Source organism: Orcinus orca, chromosome 9, assembly GCF_937001465.1.
Source record: "Orcinus orca chromosome 9, mOrcOrc1.1, whole genome shotgun sequence".
Lineage (NCBI taxonomy): Eukaryota > Metazoa > Chordata > Mammalia > Artiodactyla > Delphinidae > Orcinus > Orcinus orca.
In genome coordinates, this window is record NC_064567.1 from 6,896,908 (window position 1) to 6,918,031 (window position 21,124).

General features: G+C 50.5%; 2 protein-coding genes across 4 annotated transcripts in view; both read right to left on the minus strand.

The window, feature by feature from the left end:
• Positions 1 to 14,978, minus strand: part of ZNF282 (zinc finger protein 282) — a 31,295-nt gene extending 16,317 nt beyond the window's left edge. Inside the window, exons 1-2 of one of the 2 annotated variants that reach the window (XM_049714716.1) lie at positions 14,664 to 14,978; positions 4,756 to 5,175 (exon numbers count right to left, since the gene is read on the minus strand). In XM_049714716.1, coding sequence (XP_049570673.1) covers positions 4,756 to 5,160 — 405 coding nt within the window. In that variant the 5' untranslated portion in view covers positions 5,161 to 5,175; positions 14,664 to 14,978. Of the gene's footprint in view, positions 1 to 4,755; positions 5,176 to 8,343; positions 8,949 to 14,663 lie in introns of those variants that run through there. The other variant, XM_049714715.1, reaches the window with a different exon arrangement.
• A 133-nt stretch (positions 14,979 to 15,111) lies between these two features.
• Positions 15,112 to 21,124, minus strand: part of ZNF398 (zinc finger protein 398) — a 28,452-nt gene continuing 22,439 nt past the window's right edge. For both annotated transcript variants that reach the window (XM_004283655.4, XM_033412688.2), the window contains exon 6: positions 15,112 to 21,015. In XM_004283655.4, the coding sequence (XP_004283703.1) occupies positions 19,871 to 21,015 (1,145 nt within the window). In that variant the 3' untranslated portion in view covers positions 15,112 to 19,870. The remainder of the gene's footprint in view (positions 21,016 to 21,124) is intronic.

The following is a 21,124-nucleotide window of genomic DNA, read 5'->3' on the forward strand; positions in this document are numbered from 1 at the left end:
TCTTTTTTTTTTAAGATTTTTTTTTTGGATATGGACCATTTTTTTGAAGTCTTCATTAAATTTATTACAATATTGCTTCTGTTTTATGTTTTGTTCTCTTGGCCACGAGGCATGTGGGATCTTAACTCCCTGACCAGGGATCGAACCCGCACCCCCTGCAATGGAAGGTGAAGTCTTAACCACTGGACCGCCAGGGAAGTCCCTATTCATCTTTTAAGTACCTCAAACTAAATGTATCCAAAACCAAGTTTGTTATCTTTTCCGACACACCAACTCCTCTGTCCCCGCTTCACCAGTCAAAATTCCAGAATCATGGTCCCACAACTGGAAATAGACATCACTCTGCAAAAACCTCACTCTGCTAGGATGCAGCAGAACCCTGAGACATGGGCCAAGATTGCAGGGAACCCACAGCCTAGCCAGACAGGAAAGAATATCCATGAATTATCCATGAACAATTAACCAATTTAATAGAACCCACGAGGCACAGAGAAGCTGAGAGACAGCAGCCTGAAATTTGAATCTGACAAAGAGAATGCATCTAGCAAGGCCAAGAGTCTACAATGAACTGAAACTACTGCCAGCAACATTAATTAACATTCTCATGGTGCCGTTTGGTTATGGAGGTTTTAAAATATGTCTGCAAATTCTTTGACAATCCCTTCAAAAAATAAAGCCGAATTTTCCTCCTCTTGAGTGCAGGATTGAGTGACTTGCTCCTAACAAATGAATAAAGAAGTGACGGTATACAATTTCTAAGGCTGCGTCATAAAAGACATTGTAGCTTCCATCCTGGTCTCTCTTTCTGGATCACTCACTCTAGGGGAAGCCAGCGGCCATGTTGTGAGAATGCTCAAGCAGCCTTGTGGGGCAGGTCCAAGTGGTGAGGAACTAGCTAAGGCTTCCTGCCAAAACAGGAGAGTGGGCGTACTGGAAGCCGGTCCTCCAGCCTCAGTCAAGCCTTCAGATGACTGCAGCCCATCAGTCATCTGCAGGTCATCAGCTTGACTGTAACTTCATGAGACTCTGAGCCAGAACCACTCAGCTAAGCGGCTCCTGAATTCTTAACCCACGAAAATTGTAAAATGATAAATAATCATTTTTTTTAGGCTGCTAAGGGTTGGGGTCATTTGTTACATGGCAATAGAGAACTACTACAATGAGCTACATAGTGTTGTCCCATCAGCGATATCAGTTAAACCTCACAACTCCACGAAGTAGGCATATTATCATCTTCGTGTTACAGGTGAGAACACTGAAGCTCAGAGAGACCACCTGGGAATTTACTTACTAAATTACTTATTTACACTTCACTTCTTTCCAAAGAGGAATTGAGGAGGCTCAGAGACAACACAAAACATAGCTGACCTGCGGTAGGAAAACCGGCACGTGGCAAAGCCAAAATTCAAACCCAAGCCTTCTAATTACGGACCCCACAACCATTCCATTGTTCCGTGAGGGTAGGTGTCAACTCAAGACCCCCAACGCCTGGCCCAACACACAGAACGCGCAGCAGGGCCGGGACGCAGCACCGAGTTAAAGCAGGGCGCAGACGAGGGCAAAGGGCAGCGTGGGAGGAGATGCCACCTATGCAGCACAGCAATATGTTATATAAGCCAAACTCGACAAAAACGAGCCCCTGGGGGCTGCAGTGGTGGGGGTGGCTTAGGGAGGAACCACAGCCACTGTTAGAACTCAGCTCTGCGTGGCCTCAATGGATCACCGTCCAGCACCTCCTCCGGCGAAGCCACTGGGTCAGCTACCAGATACAAAGACCAAGAAGGCCCAGTGCCTTACGTGGAAGCGTGAGCCCTCCAGCTGGAGGGTCATTCGGCAAACATGTTTTGCTATAAGCCGGGTACTGCTGTAGGCACGGAGACACTGCAGTGAACCAAGAAGAGGGAAACCAACCAAGAGACACAAAAAAAGTAAGTATTTAAGATGCCTGATGGTGTAAGTGCTTTGGAGGAAATGAGAGCAGGGACCGGGGAAAGAGTGCACCAGGATTGGGTGGCCAGGAAGGGACAGCGGTCCAGTGACAGCTTAGCAGAACCGCTGATGGGGGCGACAGGGCGGGGGCCCTTCAGTGGAGGAAAGTCCTTGCCATGGGACCGTGGGGAGCAACAAGTGGGCAAGAGGGGGTGAGGGGGAAAGGAGGTCGGATGGGTGGGCCAGAGGGAAGGGGCCAGTGACGAAATGGGGGCTTTTATGCTCAATAAGTTGGGGAGCCATTTGGGGGGTTTTAAGCAGAGGTGTAATATGACTGATTTGTATTTTTTCTTCCTCCTTATTGGGGGTACGGGGGCAGGGAAGAAAGCAACGAATATTTATTTTTTAGCCTCGCCGTGCAGCATGTGGGGTTTTAGTTCTCCGACCAGGGATTAAACCCATGGCCCCTGAAGTGGAAGTGTGGAGTCTTAACCACTGGACTGCACTGCCAGGGAAGTCAGACTGATTGATATTTTTAAAGGATCACTCTGGCTGCTCTGCTGAGAACAGACTGTATGGGGTGGGGGCCCAGGATGGAGACAAGAGGACCAGGGCGGAGGCCATGGTAATAATCAGACGGGAGGCGATGACAGCTTCAACAGACGAAGGCGGGAGCCGTGGAGGCGGGGAGGAGTGGCTGGGCTGTGCATATGTTTTGAAGAAAAATCAGATGGTATTTACCAATACAGCGGAAGTTGGGTGCGAGAAAGAAAGGAGAGAAGGATGACCCTAAGGCCTGTGGCTTGAGCAGCTGGAAGGATGCTCTTGTCTTCGACGGAGACGAGGACGACTTTGAGTAGAACAGGGTTCAGGCAGAAATCGGGGGTTCAGTTTGGTCGAGTTAAATCTAAGATGCTTACTGACATCCTGACGGAGATGCTGAATTAACAGGTAGGAACGTGACTCTGCATTCAAGGAGGAAGTCTGGGCAGGATACAGAGACAGAGCGGGAGGGAAAGACTGCCTTTGAGAGCTGACAGCATCTAAAACGCTGAGCCTGGATGAAATCACGAGGGAGGGAGTGTAGAGAGTGAGCAGAAGGTCAGGACGGAGCCCTGGACCATGCCAAACACTAGAAGTCAGGAAAAGGAGGGGAAAGCAGCGAAGAAGACTGAGAAGAAGCAGGTAGTGATGCAGGAAAAGGACCAAGGGGGTGTGGGGAGCCTGGAAGGCACGCGGACAGGTGTTTCAAGGAGGGAGGGGTCTCCTGCGTGAAATGCTGCTGACAGGGCAGGGAGATGAAGACTGAGGCTTTAATACCACGGCTTTAACAACCCTTGGCTTTAATACCATGGATGTCATTAGGGCCTTGGCAAGACCACTAGGACGGAGAAGTGGCAGCAAAAGCCTCAACCACATGGGTTCCCGGGAGAATAATCCAGTCACCAATTGACTGGAATACTGAGAACAGAGGAACACGTTAAATGTAGACCACAGAGGATGCAACAGCAGAATCCAGAGAGTGAGAAGTTCCACAGGACAGATGGCCTAGTTTCTTCCACAGATAAACTACAAGGAAAAATGAGAGAGATGAAGGAGGAACGTACAGATTGAAAAGGCTTAAGAGACACAGGAATCACAGCGTGTGGATTTATTTGAGTTCTGATTCAGGCAAACTAACAGAAAAAAATATATAATATTTTTGGAAGAACTGAAAATCTGAACACTGACTGGATATTGGAGTAGGTTGAGATCTTTGTTATGGTAGTGATAATCTTGAGATTATTACGTTAAAAAAAGAGTCCTTACCTTTTAGAGCTACCTATTGAAATGTTTACAATTAAAACACCTGCTGTCTGGGATGTGCTTCAGAATAAAATGGGAGGGGGATGTGGGTAGGGAGTTAGATGAAACAAGATTGTCCAAGAGCTGATAACTGCAGAGGCTGGATGATGGATTCATGAGGGTTCATCACACAATTCGATCTACTTTTGTCTAGGTTTGAATTTTCTATAATAAAAAAGGTTAAAAAAGGGAGAGAGAGACAATGAAGAAAGAATTGGAGACAGCAAGTAAAGACCGCTCGAAAGAGGAGCAGAGAAATGAGGCACCGCTGGAGGGAGTTTTTTTTTATTACAGAGATGGGCGACGCTGCAGGCGGGGATGAGCTAGTGGAGAGGGAGGAGGTGACGATGCAGGGGACACAGGGCAGATGCTGCGTGACTTCCTGGAGCAAGTGAACGGGTGGGGTGCGAGCCCACGGTAACAGGAAGGCAGAGGACACGCAGCTGCACGTGGAGTCTCCGGAGGGTGACCCCATCTTCTCAGGGGTGTGCTGACCGAGCCCGCAGGCTTGATGAGCCGGGGACAGCAGCAGAGAAAACGGAACAGGAAACGGAGCGTGAATTCTGAACTGTGAGGAGGGCCCACCGGAGGGCGGTGGCCATGACTCAAGTGACCCTGGTTGGCGTGGTCTGGGTCAGTCCCCAACCATTCAGAGGAGCAGACACGAAGACAACCAATGACAAAGGGTCATTTGCAGGTGCCAAGGGGAAAACCCAAGCATGAGGCGCTGTCGGAATCTGCGGACGCCCAGACGCCTGGGGAGGGACACCTGCGGGCTCCGTGGGGAATGGCTGGAGGCCAGCCTCGCGGCGGTGGAACATTGCAGATGAAGTGGTTAGAGTGGAGGCAGGCTTTGGGAAGAAGACACTTTAGTCAGGCAACAGGGAGCCAGAGACGCCTGTGAGAAGGCCTGACAAAAAGAGCGCTGTCCACGTGGGCTGGTCCTCTCCGCCATCCCTGCCCGTGGGGACCGCCACTTACCTTGGGGACCTCGCCCTTGCTGCCCGGGGGCAGCCGCAGGACCCAGAAGTTCCTGTTCCTCAGCAGGTTCTCCATGTTCTCCAGCCGCCTCTGCAGCAGCCCGTACTCCTGCAGCAGGGTCCCCAGCACCGCCCACTTGCCCTCCATGTGGTTCCCGAACTCCACGGCCGTCTTCTCGCAGTCGGCCAGCTTCTTCTCGGCCGTCCCCGTCCGGCCCTCCAGGTTTAGCAGCTGGCTGGCCTGGGCATCCACCTTCCTCTCCACGGCCTGGATGGCGGCCACCACGGTCCAGAGAGAGATCTCTGCCGTGGGCAGCTGGGGCTCTCTCATCATGCGGTCGGGGAAGACAGGTGCCCTATCTGGGAAGGGTGGGAACTGAAAAGGCATTGGTCGCCGGGCGTCCATGTCCCATTCCTGAGCCTGTGCGAGGAGGGAGAAAGTGACAGCGGGGATGAGACCCTGTGTGAGGAGGCAGGGTGGCCTGAGAGCAGGGGACAACTCATCAAATGCCGCAGAGTCTCGCTCTCCTGCCAAGCCCCTGCCTCTCAGGCTATGGTGTTCCTTAACATGCCAGCAAGAGCTCGGGCAGCCACCCACCCAATCTTCCCACTTCCCACCTGCAGGAGTCAAGCTGGCCACTAGTTTACGACCCCACCTTGACCCTTGAGAGGTCAAGGCTGTGGACCCCAGGCTAAAATGTCACGAACCACTTTCCTTGGCGAGCCCATCTGTTTTCTTCATGGGCTAGACTTAATGATGAACTCTAGAGCTGCCCAGCGTTTGCTGTTTCAAAGTAAAAATTTTCATGTCAGTCATCTGCCCCTAATCTTCCCAGCGATCTCTAAGCAGGTTAGGGCAAGAATGATTATCTATCTCTGCTTTAAAGATGATGAAATAGAGCCACAGAGAAGTGGCCGGTCATTCCACAGCATCTCGCTGCACTGTCAACTGGAGTAGTTCTAGGTGCTGCAGGTGACAAAAAACACAGTTCAGGTAACTGGGCTGCCACCCTTCCCAGCAGGGCTGTGGCCAAGGGAGACACCGGGAGCCCGAGCAAGAGAGCAGACGAGCAGCTCTGTCTCCTTATGTAAGTACGTATTCATATTTTCCAAAATAAAAGTGGGTTTGCCAAAAAATGTCATTCACTGAGGAGAGGAGGAGGGGACATCTCTAAGAGGAAGAGAAGACCTCCCAGCCCCCTCTGCTTCCCAGGGGGGAGGGGTACCTGATGGTCCCGGCCCTCTGGTACTCCCCCAGTTCTGGGTCCTTACCCTGGAAGGCGAGGTCCCCTGGGTGCAAGTTAGGAGCTGAGCCCTGTGACCGAGAGTGGGGTGGTCACTGTGCACTGGTGACCTGGGAACTGGCCCCATACCATACCAGCTACCCAGGGCTTACTGGACAGCGGGGCTGAAACGGCATCTCCTTGCCACATGGGACAGGAGGAGGTGTCATTTTCTGTTCTCTCCGTCGCTGCTGAAGAGGCCCTCAGGCTGGGCGAAGTGGAGACCTATTACTTAGAGGTGCGCTGGGCAGGTAGGGACAGGCATGCTCACTGCCCTCTCTAACTCAGAGCAGCTGTGACAGCCACAGAGGAGCATCACCCAGCTTCCTGGGAATCACTCCTGACATGGGAGAAAGGGCAGCAGGGTCTGGGGCCCAGACCCTACTCCATAAGAGGCAGTAATATTTCCAGCAAAGCCGTGTACTGGGGCTCATTCAGGCATCATTCCAGCCTGGCCTACAGAAGGGGGCAAGGGCTGATGGTGGAAGTTCAGAGGGTCACTGGGCCCAGTTTACTTTTTGCAGGTGTTGGGGAAGAAAAATTTTCCTTCTACCCTTCTAGGTTCTTCGGCTGCTCTAAAAGGCGAATTGACATAAGACAGATTAACATGAGAAAAACGAAGTTTAAAAAAAACATGTATTCCGGGGCTTCCCCGGTGGCGGTGGCGGCGCAGTGGATAAGAATTCGCCTGCCAATGCAGGGGACACGGGTTCGAGCCCTGGTCCAGGAAGATCCCACATGCAGCGGAGCAACTAAGCCCGTGTGCCACAACTACTGAGCCTGAGCTCTAGAGCCCTCGAGCCACAATTACTGTAGCCCTTGCCCCTAGAGCCCGTGCTCCGCAACAAGAGAAGCCACCACAATGAGAAGCCTGCACACCTCAACGAAGAGTAGCCCCCGCTTGCCACAACTAGAGAAAGTCCGTGCGCAGCAATGAAGACCCAACGCAGCCAAAATAACTAAATAAAATCAATCAAACAAACAAAAAACAAGTATACCTCCTGTATACCTGGGAGAGACCCAGAAAACTGAGTTACTCGCCAGAATGGCCCAGGCCACTACCTTAAATACCATCTTCAGCTAAAGACAGAAGATGATGTTGGGGGGTGGAGGAGTCAGTCACAGGAGGTGACCAGGAAAAGACCAGGACACAAGGGTGTACGGGTTTATGCAGATGTACGTCCTTGCCTTCTCCGCTGGTGAGAGTTCTTAGAGACACTGAGTCACGCTCCTCTTCCTGGTAGAGCGACGGAGATTTCTCTTTTACAGAGGGAACTCCTACTTGGTTTTCAGAGCTTCTCCTGTGCCTGCAGCTCCTCTAAAATAACCATCTTAAAATAATCCTTATGCCAAAGAGGCATATTTTGGGGCGGCAAATTCCGCTTCCCTACACAGGTTTGGAGACCTAAAGCTGAAAAATGATCAAACAGGACACGGCAACTCCTGGCGGACTTGTCAGAACCCGGCTGGCTGAGAACCAGGCCAGGGACAGAGGAGGCTCCGCGGGGTCCAGCCCAGGGTCAGCTCCCACACTCTCCTCCGGGCAAAGCTATCCAGGCCTCTCTCAGCATCACGTCCTTGTGTTTCACACACCGCTCTAGAGCTCTGACTCCGGAACCGAGATCCTTATGGACCTTTACGAAATGACTGGTGCCTATTCTCAACCCCAGAGGCGCTGATTTAACCGGTCTGGACGAGGCTTGGGCGTCAGGAGTCTTAAGCTGCTCAGGTGCTTCTAATGTGCGACCAAGTTTGCCCACCGCTGGATGGAGGGCAGAATCGCCTCTCAGCGGCCCCTTCCCTCCATCACAGCCGGTGCCGGGGAAAGGTGAATCGCTCGTTATGCTCGGTGAAAGATGGCCATACAACGTTTAAAACATCTTTTCGTCAGAGTGGCCGCAGTGTGACCTGACGAGGTACGCTGCGCGCCCACGTCGCCGGCCCGGCGCGAGTGCGGCCGGCAAGCCCCTCGACAAGCCCGGGCCGGGGTGGGTGACGCGGTTACGGCCCCGCCAGGGCCCGGGGACCGCGCGGTCCGGGCCCCCCGCCCCGCGGGGCCTCCCCGGGCGCCGGCTCTGGGCCCTGCCGGCACGCGGCCTCGGGCGCCCTCCGCTCCGGGGCGCGGGCGGGGCCTGCGAGGGCGCCGGGCCGGGCCTGTCGCGCGAGCCCCCGGCGCCCCGGCCCACCCGGCCTCCGTCCCCGCCCCGCGCGGCCCGGGCCCCCAGCCGCCCGGCGCCCACTGCCCTGCGCCCCGCCCCGCCCCCACGGCAGGCGGGCGGCCATGGCGCCGGCGGGGGTGCACCCACCTGCATGGGCGGCATTCCCTCGGCCATTTCCCCGCGCAGCGCCGGCTCTTGGTGGCAGACCTCCTCCGGGGGCAGAGCCTGCGCCCAGCTCCAGCTCCCGCTGTCCAGCCCCAGGCCCTGGATGCCCAGCTGCTGAGGCTGCGGCCGTGTTGACACAAACTGCATCCTGGGAGCGCTGTTCCCCGCTCGGGCCGGCCAGGGAGAAGAAGAACGTTTTCCAGGCGCCTTCCCCCTCGCCGGGGCCGGACAGCTCCATCTACAGCCCGTAGGAGCAAACAGTCCCCTTCGGCGGCGCTCCCCGCCCCTCCGCCGCCCGCGCGCCAGCCAATGGCCTCCGAGCTCCTGCCCGCCTGCGGGGACCAACGGGGCCGCTCCGGGGCCAGGGGACCACCGCCGCCCCCAAAGTGACCCTGCGCGGGTATGCCTCTCATACCTGCCTGTCCTAGAGTCCCCAACAAGGCAGGCGGGCCCTGGGGCTGGATTTCTGTTAATTCGGCTAATATTTATTGGGGATCCCATCCCAAAGGACCTGACCCTTTTGAAAAATTGGCAATTGTCTCCAGACTCTTTGTTCTGGCCTTTCCTCTTGCCTTACTCCTTTGCAGCCTTCACCTCCCCACTCTCCCTCGTCTCAATCCAAATTTACCTGGATCAACTCCAGGCCTTTGCATTGGACTGGATGACAGAGAAGTGACCTGGTCTGTGTCAGAAGAGGGCCACACTCTTCCTCCCAGGTAAGGTGCACTCACAGCATTTTAACAGCAGCCTCTTCCAGAACCTTTAAATGTAAGTCAACGTCACTTTGAAACGTCAGGCCAAGTCAGAGGAGGAGCGGGGGAGAGGACAAGGTAGGCTGATGGAGAAGAAATGGGAAGGGGAAAACTCATTCACTCATTCCACAAATATTTACTGAGCACCTACTATGTGCCAGCTGCTGCTTGGGCAGCGGGTGGGCTTTGCAGTTTGACATACCTGAGTTTAAATTCCAAAATCACCACTCATTAGCTGTAACTGTGAGCAATTTCACTTCTCTGAGCTTCACTTGGTCTCTTTATATATAAATGAAGAAAATAATGTCTATTCCACAGTTACAAATCAAATGAGAACAGTGCTTATAGGCACCCAACAAAAGTAATTACCTCCAAAAGGTAAGTCCTTGTAATTATCCTCAAAATAGTGTCTGTCTTCCTAAATGACTAGTCCCTATCTTGTTAAGACAGAGATCTCCAAGGCTGATTATCGCCCTGGGTAGAGGCAGACCTTCCAGAGGGCCACCCCCGACTAGTACTCTTTTGTTCCACTGCATTTAGTATATGAAAGGGCATTATTGGCCCAAGTGAGACATGTACTTAGAGCACCGTACTCAGAAGGACAGTCATCAAGTACTTTCTCTGCTAGGCATACTTCCAGGATAAAGAATGAGTATCTCACAGACTTAATACTATTCTCAAGGAGCTTACAGGTTAGCAAAGGTTATGTTCCCAGAAGCCAGTGATTTTCTTCCCTCTGTTCCTTGGCCATAGGCTGCCCCCGATTGTAAATATCATGTCACTATTATTAGAGGAAACTGGCAAGTAAAAGCTCTGAAAAGCTCCAAGTAAACTCATTTCCACCAGTGAGACACATTTCAGAGCACACATTCTGACCTATACATCAACATCTTCCCTTGTTCCTAGAGGTGGAAGAGAAGCTAGGTTAGTCCCAAGCGTTTAAGCTATCTTTTCAATATAAAGTAGTTAAAATTACTTCCCTTCCTAAGCATTAAACTACTTATAACTACTTCTCTTTTTACACAATAAGATACCACATAGTATATCCACTTTACGTTTCTCCTTCACAGAGGGTGAATTTTGCACACACAGAGCCATCGTACTTTCACCCCTGGCAGCCAGAGTTCAGTTCATTGTCATGAGATATGAGCAAAGCTACTCAGCTCAAACAGGATTTAAATGCACAGGCTTCGTGGTACTAGCATTATCTTATAACTGCCAACCCTAGCAACCACAGGTCACAAAAACCAGTAGTGGATACAGCAGATGCATGGTGACTGGGGGGATTGGGGGACACTTCCCAGAAGGAAAACAAGAAGGGCACGAGGAGGGGGCTGCTGTCCATGGACCATGGACTCCAGTGACCAACAGGCTGATGGGGCTGAGAGATGCGAGGGTGGGAGAGACCCTCACTGGGAGAGGTGTCCAGTCCTCAGACTTGTTTCTGTGAGTTACTGAGTAACTATGAGGCAGTTATCTAACTTTCTGAGGAGGAGAAAGCAACTGGATGAAGTGGATTATAGATGTCAAGTATCATTGTTAATAAACATTTCTCGTAGCGGAAGGACCCGGGGCTGGGCCCTCAGTCTCTCAGGTGGGAATGGGCTTCTTCTCATCTCCTCACCTAGGAATTAGATAGCTTCTGCTCAGGACAGGGTATTGGACTAAAGGAGAGGCCAAAGGAGAGGGCATTCAAAAATGCCAGAACACTTATGTGTTGTGATGGTTGATTTTATGCATGAACTTGACTGAGCCACGAGATGCCCAGAGAGCTGGTAAAAAATGTTACTTCTGGGTGTCTGTGAGGGCGTTTCCAGAAGAAATTAGCATTTAATCCAAGACTGATTAGAGAAGATGCCCTCACCAGCGTGGATGGGCATCATCCAATCCGCTGAGGGCGTGAGTGGAACAAAAAGGCAGAGGGAGAGCAAATTTGCTCCTCCTTTGAGCGGTCACAGCCATCACCTTCTGCCCTTGGACATCGCTGCCCCTGGTTTTGGGGCTTTGGACTCGGAATGAATTACGCCACTGCTTTCCTGGCTTTCCAGCCTGCAGCTGGCAGATCATAGGACTTCTTGGCCTCCATAATTGCATGAGTTAATTCCTCTGATAAATCTCTTCTTATATATCTCTATATATCCTTTTGGTTCTGTTTCTCTGGGGAGCGCTAACACACGTGTCTGCCACTCCCTAATTCCTGGTGTTCCCTGTGCACTCCGTGTCCTTTCAACAACTACAAGCTTTATTTGAGGAAGAAATCCTCTAGATTCACGCTTAGCTAAGTGAAGAGGGTAACCAGATCTGCACTTCTACCTCAGTGTCGCTCCTTGCTTAGTTTAAAAAGCAGGCTTAAGGACTGCAATGTAATCCTCAAGCTCTCCTCACCCACTGACATGTCCATGGTTACAACTTCCTTATCTTCACTTTAGGATGCTTTACGCCAACCTCCAAGGAAGGATAACACCTTAGGTTTCAGAGTCATTGACATCCTAAGTATAACTAAAAATCAGAAGCAAGACTATGTGAAGGGGAGGGTCGCTGGGGGTAAGGTGATAAAGCTCCAGGACTACTTAGAAGAGGCAGAAAGTGTTCATGTGGGGAACACAGTCAGATATTTTGTATTATACAGTTTTAAGGTCAATTTGCTCTTGCTAATGAGCTTTCAATATCCTTGCCTTTTTCAGATCCACCTTCTGCCAACATTTTAATTCAAACTTAAATGCCCAAACACACACACATGTATTTTTTTCCCTCTCTCCCTCTCCCTCTCTTTCTCAGTGACTTCTGAAAATTTCTGCTTTATACCTATGCAAAGTTTGGAGAAAATACTACTTTTTCCCTCTTGAATTTATTCTCAGCCTACTTCAAATAGGCATTCTATCTTTGCAAGTCTTTGCAAGTCTCGACACAGTAGATGAGTGAAGTTCTCTTCAGTTCTTAATGACTCTCTGGCACTTTCCTTGACATGTGACGGCTTGGTGACTGAGTAAGCTACTCGACAGTCCTAAACACAGGCACCAGGGCTCAGAAACCCTTTATGCAGAAGACATGTTTTATGTTGGCGATAACTGCAGTACATCCTCTCCAATCTTCTCAGTGGGCAACCCTTCAACATTTAAGTGTGGGGTGACTATATATTTTTTGTTTTGTTTGTTTGTTTGGGGTTTTTTTTTCGTTTGTTTGATGTGGACCATTTTTAGAGTCTTTATTGAATTTGTTACAATACTGTTTCAGCTTTATGTTTTGGTTTTTGGCCGCGAGGAATGTGGGATCTTAGCTCCCCGACCAGGGATCGAACCCGCACCCCCTGCATTGGAAGGCGAAGTCTTAACCACTGGACCGCCAGGGAAGTCCCTGGGCTGATTATTAAAATAATCAGTGACGTCAGTGACTGTGACGTCACCACAGTCCCTTTCGGTTCTTCAGCAAACTGCCCTTACACAGAGGTGCTGGCCTCACCACGATGGAGGTTAGGGAGGACGGCGGTGCAGGCACTGGTGCTGTTCCCACCTGTGCTCGTGCAGCGTCCTGTCCATACCAGGTCTCTGGACAGAGCCTGCAGTGGGCACAGCTGAAATGAATGCTGCCTCTGGAGCTCCTAACTTAACTACTGAGATCAGTCAGAACTTTTTCAACAACCATTCCCATAGCCTTATTTCCTTCCGAGTCCTGCCTCTAGAATCAAATTATGACTTCCCATTGTGGATTCAAAAATCCTTTTTTTCATCTTCAATCCACAGCTCCCTGTTCTGGGAAAGCAGGCTAACTGGTCATTTCCAGTCCAATAATTCACTTTCTCTTTCTATGATCTTCTAAACTTGCAGGCACTTTAGAATCACTTGGGGGAACTTTAAAAAATAAAACATCAAAAAAAACAAAAAAACAAAAAACATCTGGGCTTCCCAGGTGGCGCAGTGGTTGAGAGTCCGCCTGCCGATGCAGGGGACGTGGGTTTGTGCCCCGGTCCGGGAGGATCCCACATGCCGCAGAGCGGCTGGGCCCATGAGCCATGGCTGCTGGGCCTGCGTGTCCGGAGCCTGTGCTCCACAACGGAAGAGGCCACAACAGTGAGAGGCCCGCGTACCGCAAAAAAAAAAAAACAAAAAAAAAACAAAAAAAAAACAACAAAACAAAACATCTAGGCCCCATCCCAGATGAATCAAATCATGCCAGGGTGAGCCCCGACATAAATATTTTTTTTAGCTCCCCAGGTTATTGTAATGACCGGCCAAGAACAAAGTAGCATAAGAAGGGCTCCCTGCTGTTCCTCAGATCCTTGTCTCAGCCCCACAAATCTCCCTGGGGGCATAAACATCCCAAATTATTACTTACTAATAATAAAAAATGATTGACTTAACTATTCTTGTTCATTGTTTTATTCTGCTGTTTACTCATTGAGGTTGGCTTGCAGATATTGTTTTTCTTGTATAATTTTTTTAAAACTATAACCTCAAAGCCAAGAACTGATTTGATGTACATAGCTTTACATACATCCTTAATTTTGAATTCTGTTTAAACCAACCTCTCCAGGAATGTGCCTGCCTTTCCAATTTGTTATAATTCCTCATATACATAAAACTGGTTATCTCGCCTGAGTTGCTGATAGAAGTCAGCACATTATATAGGTCACATTATATATGTCACCCTGATATTTTCTGCATCAAACTTTTTTTCAGTCTCTGCCCACACGTACTTCTGTTCTCTCACTGCTTCCCAAATTGCAGTCTCAGGCTAGCTTCCCCCCAGCACAGGCAAGCAAACTGGAAGTGAAGAAACAGCCACTGCCCAGTCTTGACTGAAGAGAAGCATCATTTAAGTAACATCCAGGAAACTGTTTAACTGATCAACAAGAAATTCTCCTGCACCTACTACATCAACACTTTCTTAGGCTTGCAGTATGTTTCAAAGCACTTTTGAAGACCTTCCCTCATTTGAGCCTCACCACACCTTAGGTAAACTTGGTAAAGTGTATACTAGCCTCACACTGCGAGTGAGAAAACCAAAGCAAGAGGCTCCCTGACTTCCTTTCCAGGACCTCTTTCATTATGATAATCCTTATTCTTTTTTTTTTTTTTTTTTTTTTGCGGTACGCGGGCCTCACACTGTTGTGGCCTCTCCCGTTGCAGAGCACAGGCTCCGGACGCGCAGGCTCAGCGGCCATGGCTCACGGGCCCAGCCGCTCCGCGGCACGTGGGATCCTCCCGAACCGGGGCACAAACCCGCGTCCCCTGCAACGGCAGGCAGACTCTCAACCACTGCGCCACCAGGGAAGCCCGATAATCCTTATTCTTATAAAAGCATTAGAAGTGCTATATACAAAACGTTTTACATTACACAAAATATACGGGAAAAAGTAACCACTGAATGACCCCAGCACCCTAGAACAACTATTACTTTGGTGTGTCTTCCTATGCTTAAAAGTGCAGTCAAACACATGCTGTGTTTTAAAACGAAATTTTATAGTTTTGCTAGAATTTTGTCAGTTTGTGTGGTTTTGGAGTAATCATAATATGGTTAGAATGAGACTCTTTAATCTGTAATAACGCATACCTCTCCAAGGTGTTGATTCTGCTGTGTCAAAGGAATCACTCAATAGGGCAGAATCTGGGGAGAAACCAGACAAGGAAAACAGGACCAGGAAGTAAAATCTTAAGTTCTATGATTTTAGAGTTGGAAGGGACCTTCTACTACCACCTTGTTCAATCTGCCCATTAGAATTAGGAAAATGAGATCTACACAGTCTAAGTGGCTTGCTCCGTACCAAGCAGGTAGAGAATGTTAAGCTACAACCAGAATCATTTGTAATCCCTTCGCAGGTGGTCTTCCCACTGCACGATCATTCATCGAGCATCCACGTCCCTGACAGCACGTGACACCAGAAGGAATACAAAAGAAGACATGGCCCCAGTTCTTGGGAAGCTTAATTTTTAGACCAGCTTCAAGATTTTACAGTAAATACTGGCTTTGCTAATAGCAGACACAAAGCCACGTAGCCCAATGAGGTTTTACCAAATATTTTATTTGAAATGTAACCTGGCAATTTTAAGAGCATTGCAGCGCAGTACTTCTGAGGCCTCTCTGATTGACTGTATCTCTCTGCATTCTTCAGTGGGCAGTTGGTCTTAAGGGGCAGAATTATGTTTTGTTTTGAAGAGGCAATTTGACCAAGCTGACAGAAGTCATTGTGTATGTGTGTATAAATAGAATTATGGCCAGAGTTACATATTTAAAAAGAAAGTGGAGCTGGGACAGAAAGGAGGAATAACACCCTAGAAAGTAACAAATTACTTCTTTTGCAAGATACAGAAACAGCACCTTCCAGGTCCTTTACGCAGGGGCCATGAGCTCTGGTCTAGGATGTGCTGATGAAGCAGAAGCCTTTCAAGCAAGCCTGATACAGGTGAAACAGAGTTTTCCTCTCCTCACAGTACTAGGAATGCCCCACTGTGCCACCGTTTGCCCATTCCCATGTCAGTCTACCAGGCCCACAGATCCTGGGATCTGGGACCTTCCCGCCTGACTACAGCTGACTGAACCAAGATGAGCATGTAACCCAAGGGCAGCCAGTCCAAGGGTCGGCTGGAGACTTCTGTGGCCTGGTATTGAAAGAGGAGCTGGGCCAGATCCCACATGTTAGAACGTGAACTAAGAAAAGTCAAGAGAATCAGAACCACCTGGTGTCATGGCGCACACAAACTTTTGGGAGCCAGGAGATACAGAAAACACAGAGTAAACGAACAGGCTAAATGGAAGCAAAAGATGGAAGGCGTAAGCTATGTCATCAAGCAATCACGTGCTTTTGCAGAGCGACCTCAGTTCTCTGCACCTTCCCCTCTCCGGTTGGGCCTGCACCTTTCCTGATGGCTGCCCCCTGACACCTCCGTGTGCCAGGCTCTGTGCTAAGCACTTTCACAGGTTCCCCCCAAACCCTGACACCTCCAAGACATAGCACCATTCTATTTTACATTTAAGGAAACTAGGCTTAGGATGGCTAAATAATATGTTATGTTACTTCTTATGATGTCAGGACTTGAACCTAGGTCTGAATCTAGTCCCTGCTTTAAGCCATTAAGCTGTACTAACCCACATGGCATGTCCTTACAAGGCCCAAGCACTCCCTACTCCCATCTCCCACCAAGTTGCCCTAACTTGAGGATCTTTTGCTTGTAAGAGCCTGACACTTCCCAAGTCAAAGAATGTCCTCTGTGTAAAACCCTGCGAGAAGACTGCTTCCTTTGTCGAGTGAAGGGAACAGGGTCAAAGGTGTCCACCGAGCACACAGAAAGAACATATCTCTGATGATAACAGAGTCCCTGGTCTGTGAGAACCTTTCGGGGAGACTTGCTTTTCCTCATCGCTCCTCAGCAGCCCTCAGGCAGCTGAGGAGGATGCTTTTTATTGTCTAAGAAGCTACAATGTGGGATGTGGCTGTGGGACAGCATGCCCGGCCCCTCCTCAAGAGGAAATCTGAGCAGAAATTTGGGTTCTCCATCCCATTCGGAATGAACAGATAAAGGAACTCGGGCCCTCTTTCATCATCAACAAGACCGTTGCCAACTGAGACAGTGAACGTTTATTACTCCCTAGTAAGCCATAAGGTCTGGTCCTGGTTGAGATAGGCATGGACACCCAAATATTTAAAAATGCTCCAAAGAGAAGCCCAGCAGAGTCCCCCAACAGAAAGTCCGCAGACTGTTACTAATGATGAGGGAAGTTATGTAAAGCACTGCTGGGAAGTTACGTAAAGTAGCTAGAGCCCAGCCATGGTGTTCCAGTAACAAATATCCAGCAGAAAAGGTCAGAGTCTTCTTTCACTTTCTGGACAATCAACTCCATTTATGTTCACATCTGTGGCTGAGCCAGAGGTTCATCTTACGGTGATAATGAAAAATCTAGTAAGCAAAGAGTGAATCTGGTTACAGTCAACAGCTGGATCCACTCCAAGGAGATGCTGCCTATTTATGTGATAGTACAGACTTCCCAGCCCAGCGGGCAGACTGATGAAGGGCACGTTTCTAGGTTTTCCTCTTTCCCACTGTGTCTGGTCAGGAAGACCAAGCCTCAGTTACTGTTAAGTGTATGGTTTGTCTCAGGAGCCCTTGATGGACCACGTTTCTCCACACACTGGAACCCCTCTGTTGGACTTATCTTTTCCACTGGTCTATTTTACTTATCCACTTTTGAATCTTAAGCAAACAAACTCGAATTAAGAGCTGGCCTGGAGTTCTACCTGGTAGAGGACTGGTGGAGGGAAAGGAGACCAGAATGTACAGTAGCTGAACCCCAAGTTTGTTCAAGAGCTGAGGACTGGATAACATCTACTTCCATCTTTCTGGCATGATGCTGCCCATTCTTCCCTCTCATTCAGCTTCACGGCTCTTGCCTCACTGGTATTTGAACTCTGTTCACTTCTTGCCAAAGTGCGGGCCCCTGCTGGCTACAGTTCCTTGCAAAAGGGACTGTGGGACCTATCTGCAGCATTTTAATCCACAGGTCTCTTTCATTAATAAGCTCTGTGTCCTCAGTAAACCTCTGAGTAAAGAATTTCCATCTCATCCGTCATCACACCTAGTGTAGGAGTGCCTTCTCCAGCAAACCCTGGCGAATGCTCAAATCCATCTGTTCAGAAAAGGGACCTCACCACATAGAGATCTGACTCTTCTTCCTTTTCATTAGGAAGATCAGGATACAAACCAGAGCTGGATCTCACACTCAGGTTCCTAGTGGGTCACCAGTAAAGCTGGAACTCTGGTTTTGGGACCCCCAGAACCCCCCAATTTCCCATGGTATGGGTCCAGATTCTAGCTAGAAAACTTAGTCCCATATGCCAGGGTTCTGTTTATCATCTCTCTTGGTTTGTCCCATACCCTTGCCTTTAGACTATAAGTTATGACAGTGGAATAGGTCTCATACACATTTCTTAGGCCTCCCATGATGCTTGGTGTTGAGAATGTCACAGATGTTCTGTAAATGTGATTATCCTAAGGAGCAGCATGTTCAGACAGAGCATTCCCAGGAGCAAAGCTAGCTGGGGGTGACACTTTTTTCCTAGTGTAGTTACACATAACTAGGCAGGGTGAGGTTTGGGCTGGGTGATAAGGGAAAAAAATGGGTCCTTCCCTTATCATTTCATCAAGAAAGTGTCTTGTCTAAATACTCGCAGACCCTGTCACAGCCATCTCAGGAAGATTCAGGGGAAACAGGAGAGTACAGGTACAAACAACTTTTCTGCCCAAGACTTAGGACTTCTGCATTCTCTGTCTTCTACCTCAGTCTCCAAGCAAGAGTAAAACAACAAATCAAACTGATTTCAGTCAAGTTTCAGCAAGAATGTCGCTTTGATTTTGCTGTCTTATTTTGCTTTGCCTGGATAAAAGCCAGAGATAGAGATAGGATTTTGGCAAGAGAAGGAATGTACAAAATTTTTTTTTTTTAATTCTAAAGGTTCACTTTTTTTCCTTTCACCAGCCTCATTTTGCAGATGAAAATCTGAGATCTGTAAAGGGAAAGGGGCCCAACTGCAAAGCCACTTGGGAATGGGACCAGGCTCAGATGCTCCCAGGTGACTGACTGACCCTGACAAAAGAACACACGGCAGCCAAGGTCCCCAGAAGCAAAACCAGCAGGAAGAGGCTGTCCTCACCCACGCCTCGTGCTTAGCTCTCAGGGGCCTACGAAGTCCCTCAATCTGCCCATTGCCAGGGGGGAGAACAGACACTCTGCTGGCTCAAGAAAGCGGCATTGCAACTATCATCTCACTACTGAGGAAGTGAAAGGTGACAGTCCATTGGCACTCTCCAAAACTCTGTAATGCTTCTGGAAAGTGCTGTGACCTTTCCTGCTGATGACTGTCAGAATATCAGACATCGGGAATGGAAAAGCCAGCTTGCTTGCTTGGAAACAATAAGGAAGAATATGACATAAGTGACTCTAAGAAACATGGTTCAGGCACAAACTCTAGGCTCTTCTGTCACTTCTCGGGGATCTCTAGCTTTTAAAGCTGGGGCTGAGAATCCTGCTCCCAAATTTTTAACCAGGACCCCGGCAAAAGTTTCTAGCAGTTTAAATGACAGTAAAAGCCTGAATGCTTCAAATTAAGCTAGTGAAAGAACTGTTCTCCTTAAGAAGGTTTTAAAGTCAAATTTTTTGCTCATCCAGTATTAAACAAAATATATTAGAAGAATTAATCTAGGAGACCTAGGAAGGCAGTCTTGAGTCATCATTTCGGGAGAGACAGTACCCAAGCACGTGAGCCAACTGGAGCCACTGTCTGGGAGGAACAGGAGTGGTGCCCAGGCTTGGGCACTTTCTTCCAGAACCATCCTACCATCAAGGAGGTGATGAAAGGCTCAGTTAAACATTCTCTGCCGCAGAATGGGCTTCAAGCCTTGGAGGCTCTTCCACGCACCTGACTCTACCTACTGATGGATCACCAGAGGCCGAATTACCCTGTGATGGACCACCAGAGGCCGAATCTTGCTTTCCAACCTCTCTGCAACATTCTTATAACTTCTGCTTAGGTAATGTTTTTGAAAAGATGAGGAAGCTGGGCTCTCCTCCAGGTCTTCCTGGGTTTCACAATGTGCTGCTCTTGTGAAGTTCCGAAACTCAAGCACGCCTCTAGTCAAGTGCACAGGACCCCAAATTCACTGACGTGCCAGGCAGGCATTACCACCGGGTTAGCGGGGTGCAGGGGCTTCTGGGCTTGCCTCTTGCCCCGCTGCCAGCACGGCTAACCCTGAAAGGAGAGAGATTTACTAAACCCCGCCTCCAGTCCCTTCCCCATACCACTGATTGGCCTCTAGACCTTCGGTGTTAACGCCCAGGCCAGCGGTTTCGAGCCCAGTTAGGAGGGGGCCCGGGGGGTCCGGCGGCTGTCCAGAGGGGTCACTATGCCCACCACAGCCGCCACCGTGGCCCGAGCGCAGGTGGTCCTTGAGCGTCTGCTTGTAGCGGAAGCTCCTGCCGCACTCGGCGCAGGGGTAGGGCCGCTCGCCCGTGTGGATGCGCTGGTGCTTCATGAGGTGGTGCTTGCGGATGAAGCTCTTGCCGCAGTGCGCGCAGCTGAAGGGCCGCTCGCCCGTGTGCAGCCGCCGGTGGTTGAGCAGGTGCTCCTTGCGCATGAAGCTCTTGCTGCAGTCAGGGCAGGGGTACGGCCGCTCGCCCGTGTGGATCATCTGGTGGCGGATCAGGGCCGAGTGGCCGTTGAAGTCGATGCCACACTGAGGGCAGGAGAAGGGCCGCTCCTGCGCGTGGCCCCGCTGGTGGAGCAGCAGGCTGATCTTCAGGCTGAAGCTCCGGCCGCACTGCGCGCACCGGAAGGGCCGCTCGCTGGCGTGGGCTCGCCGGTGGCTGGCCAGGCGCGCCTGGTCGGCGAAGCGCTTGGGGCAGTCGGGGCAGGGGAAGGGGCGCTCGGTGCTGTTGTGGACCCGAAGGTGGTAGGTGAGTCTGGACGGGTGAGTGAAAGTCCTGGCGCAGTGCGGGCAGGTGGGTGGCGTCTCGCTGGCGGGCGGCTGCGGGCCGCGGTCGGCGTGCGGGGGAAAGTGCCTGGGGCACTGGGCACAAGGGGCCGGGCGCTCCCCCGCGGGGCCGCATTGGTGGGTCAGCAGCATGTCCTGGCTGAGGCTCTTGCCACAGTGGTGGCACGAGAACACCTGCTCCCCGGCCGGAGGCGGGAGGGGGTAGCTGCCCAGCTGAGTGAAAGTCACTTGTCCCTCAGAAGCTTCGGCCAGCTCGGTGGCTGGACGTCCAAACGGCGCCATGGGCGCAGACTGCGGGCTTTTGAAGGCCACGTCCGGAAACGTATCCTTAGCTGCTGCTGGTGGAGAAGAGAAGGTGACGGGCACCTCGGGGCACAGGGAGGCTCTGGCGAGGCCTTCAGCTTTGATGACAAGCTCTTCGTCTGAAAGAAAGGACTCAGAGTCACACCTGTCGACAACAGGTGTCCCAGCAACTCTCCTGTGTCCCTGCCCAGCTCTGACAGGCTGCTCTGAGCTCCCATTGGCCCAGAT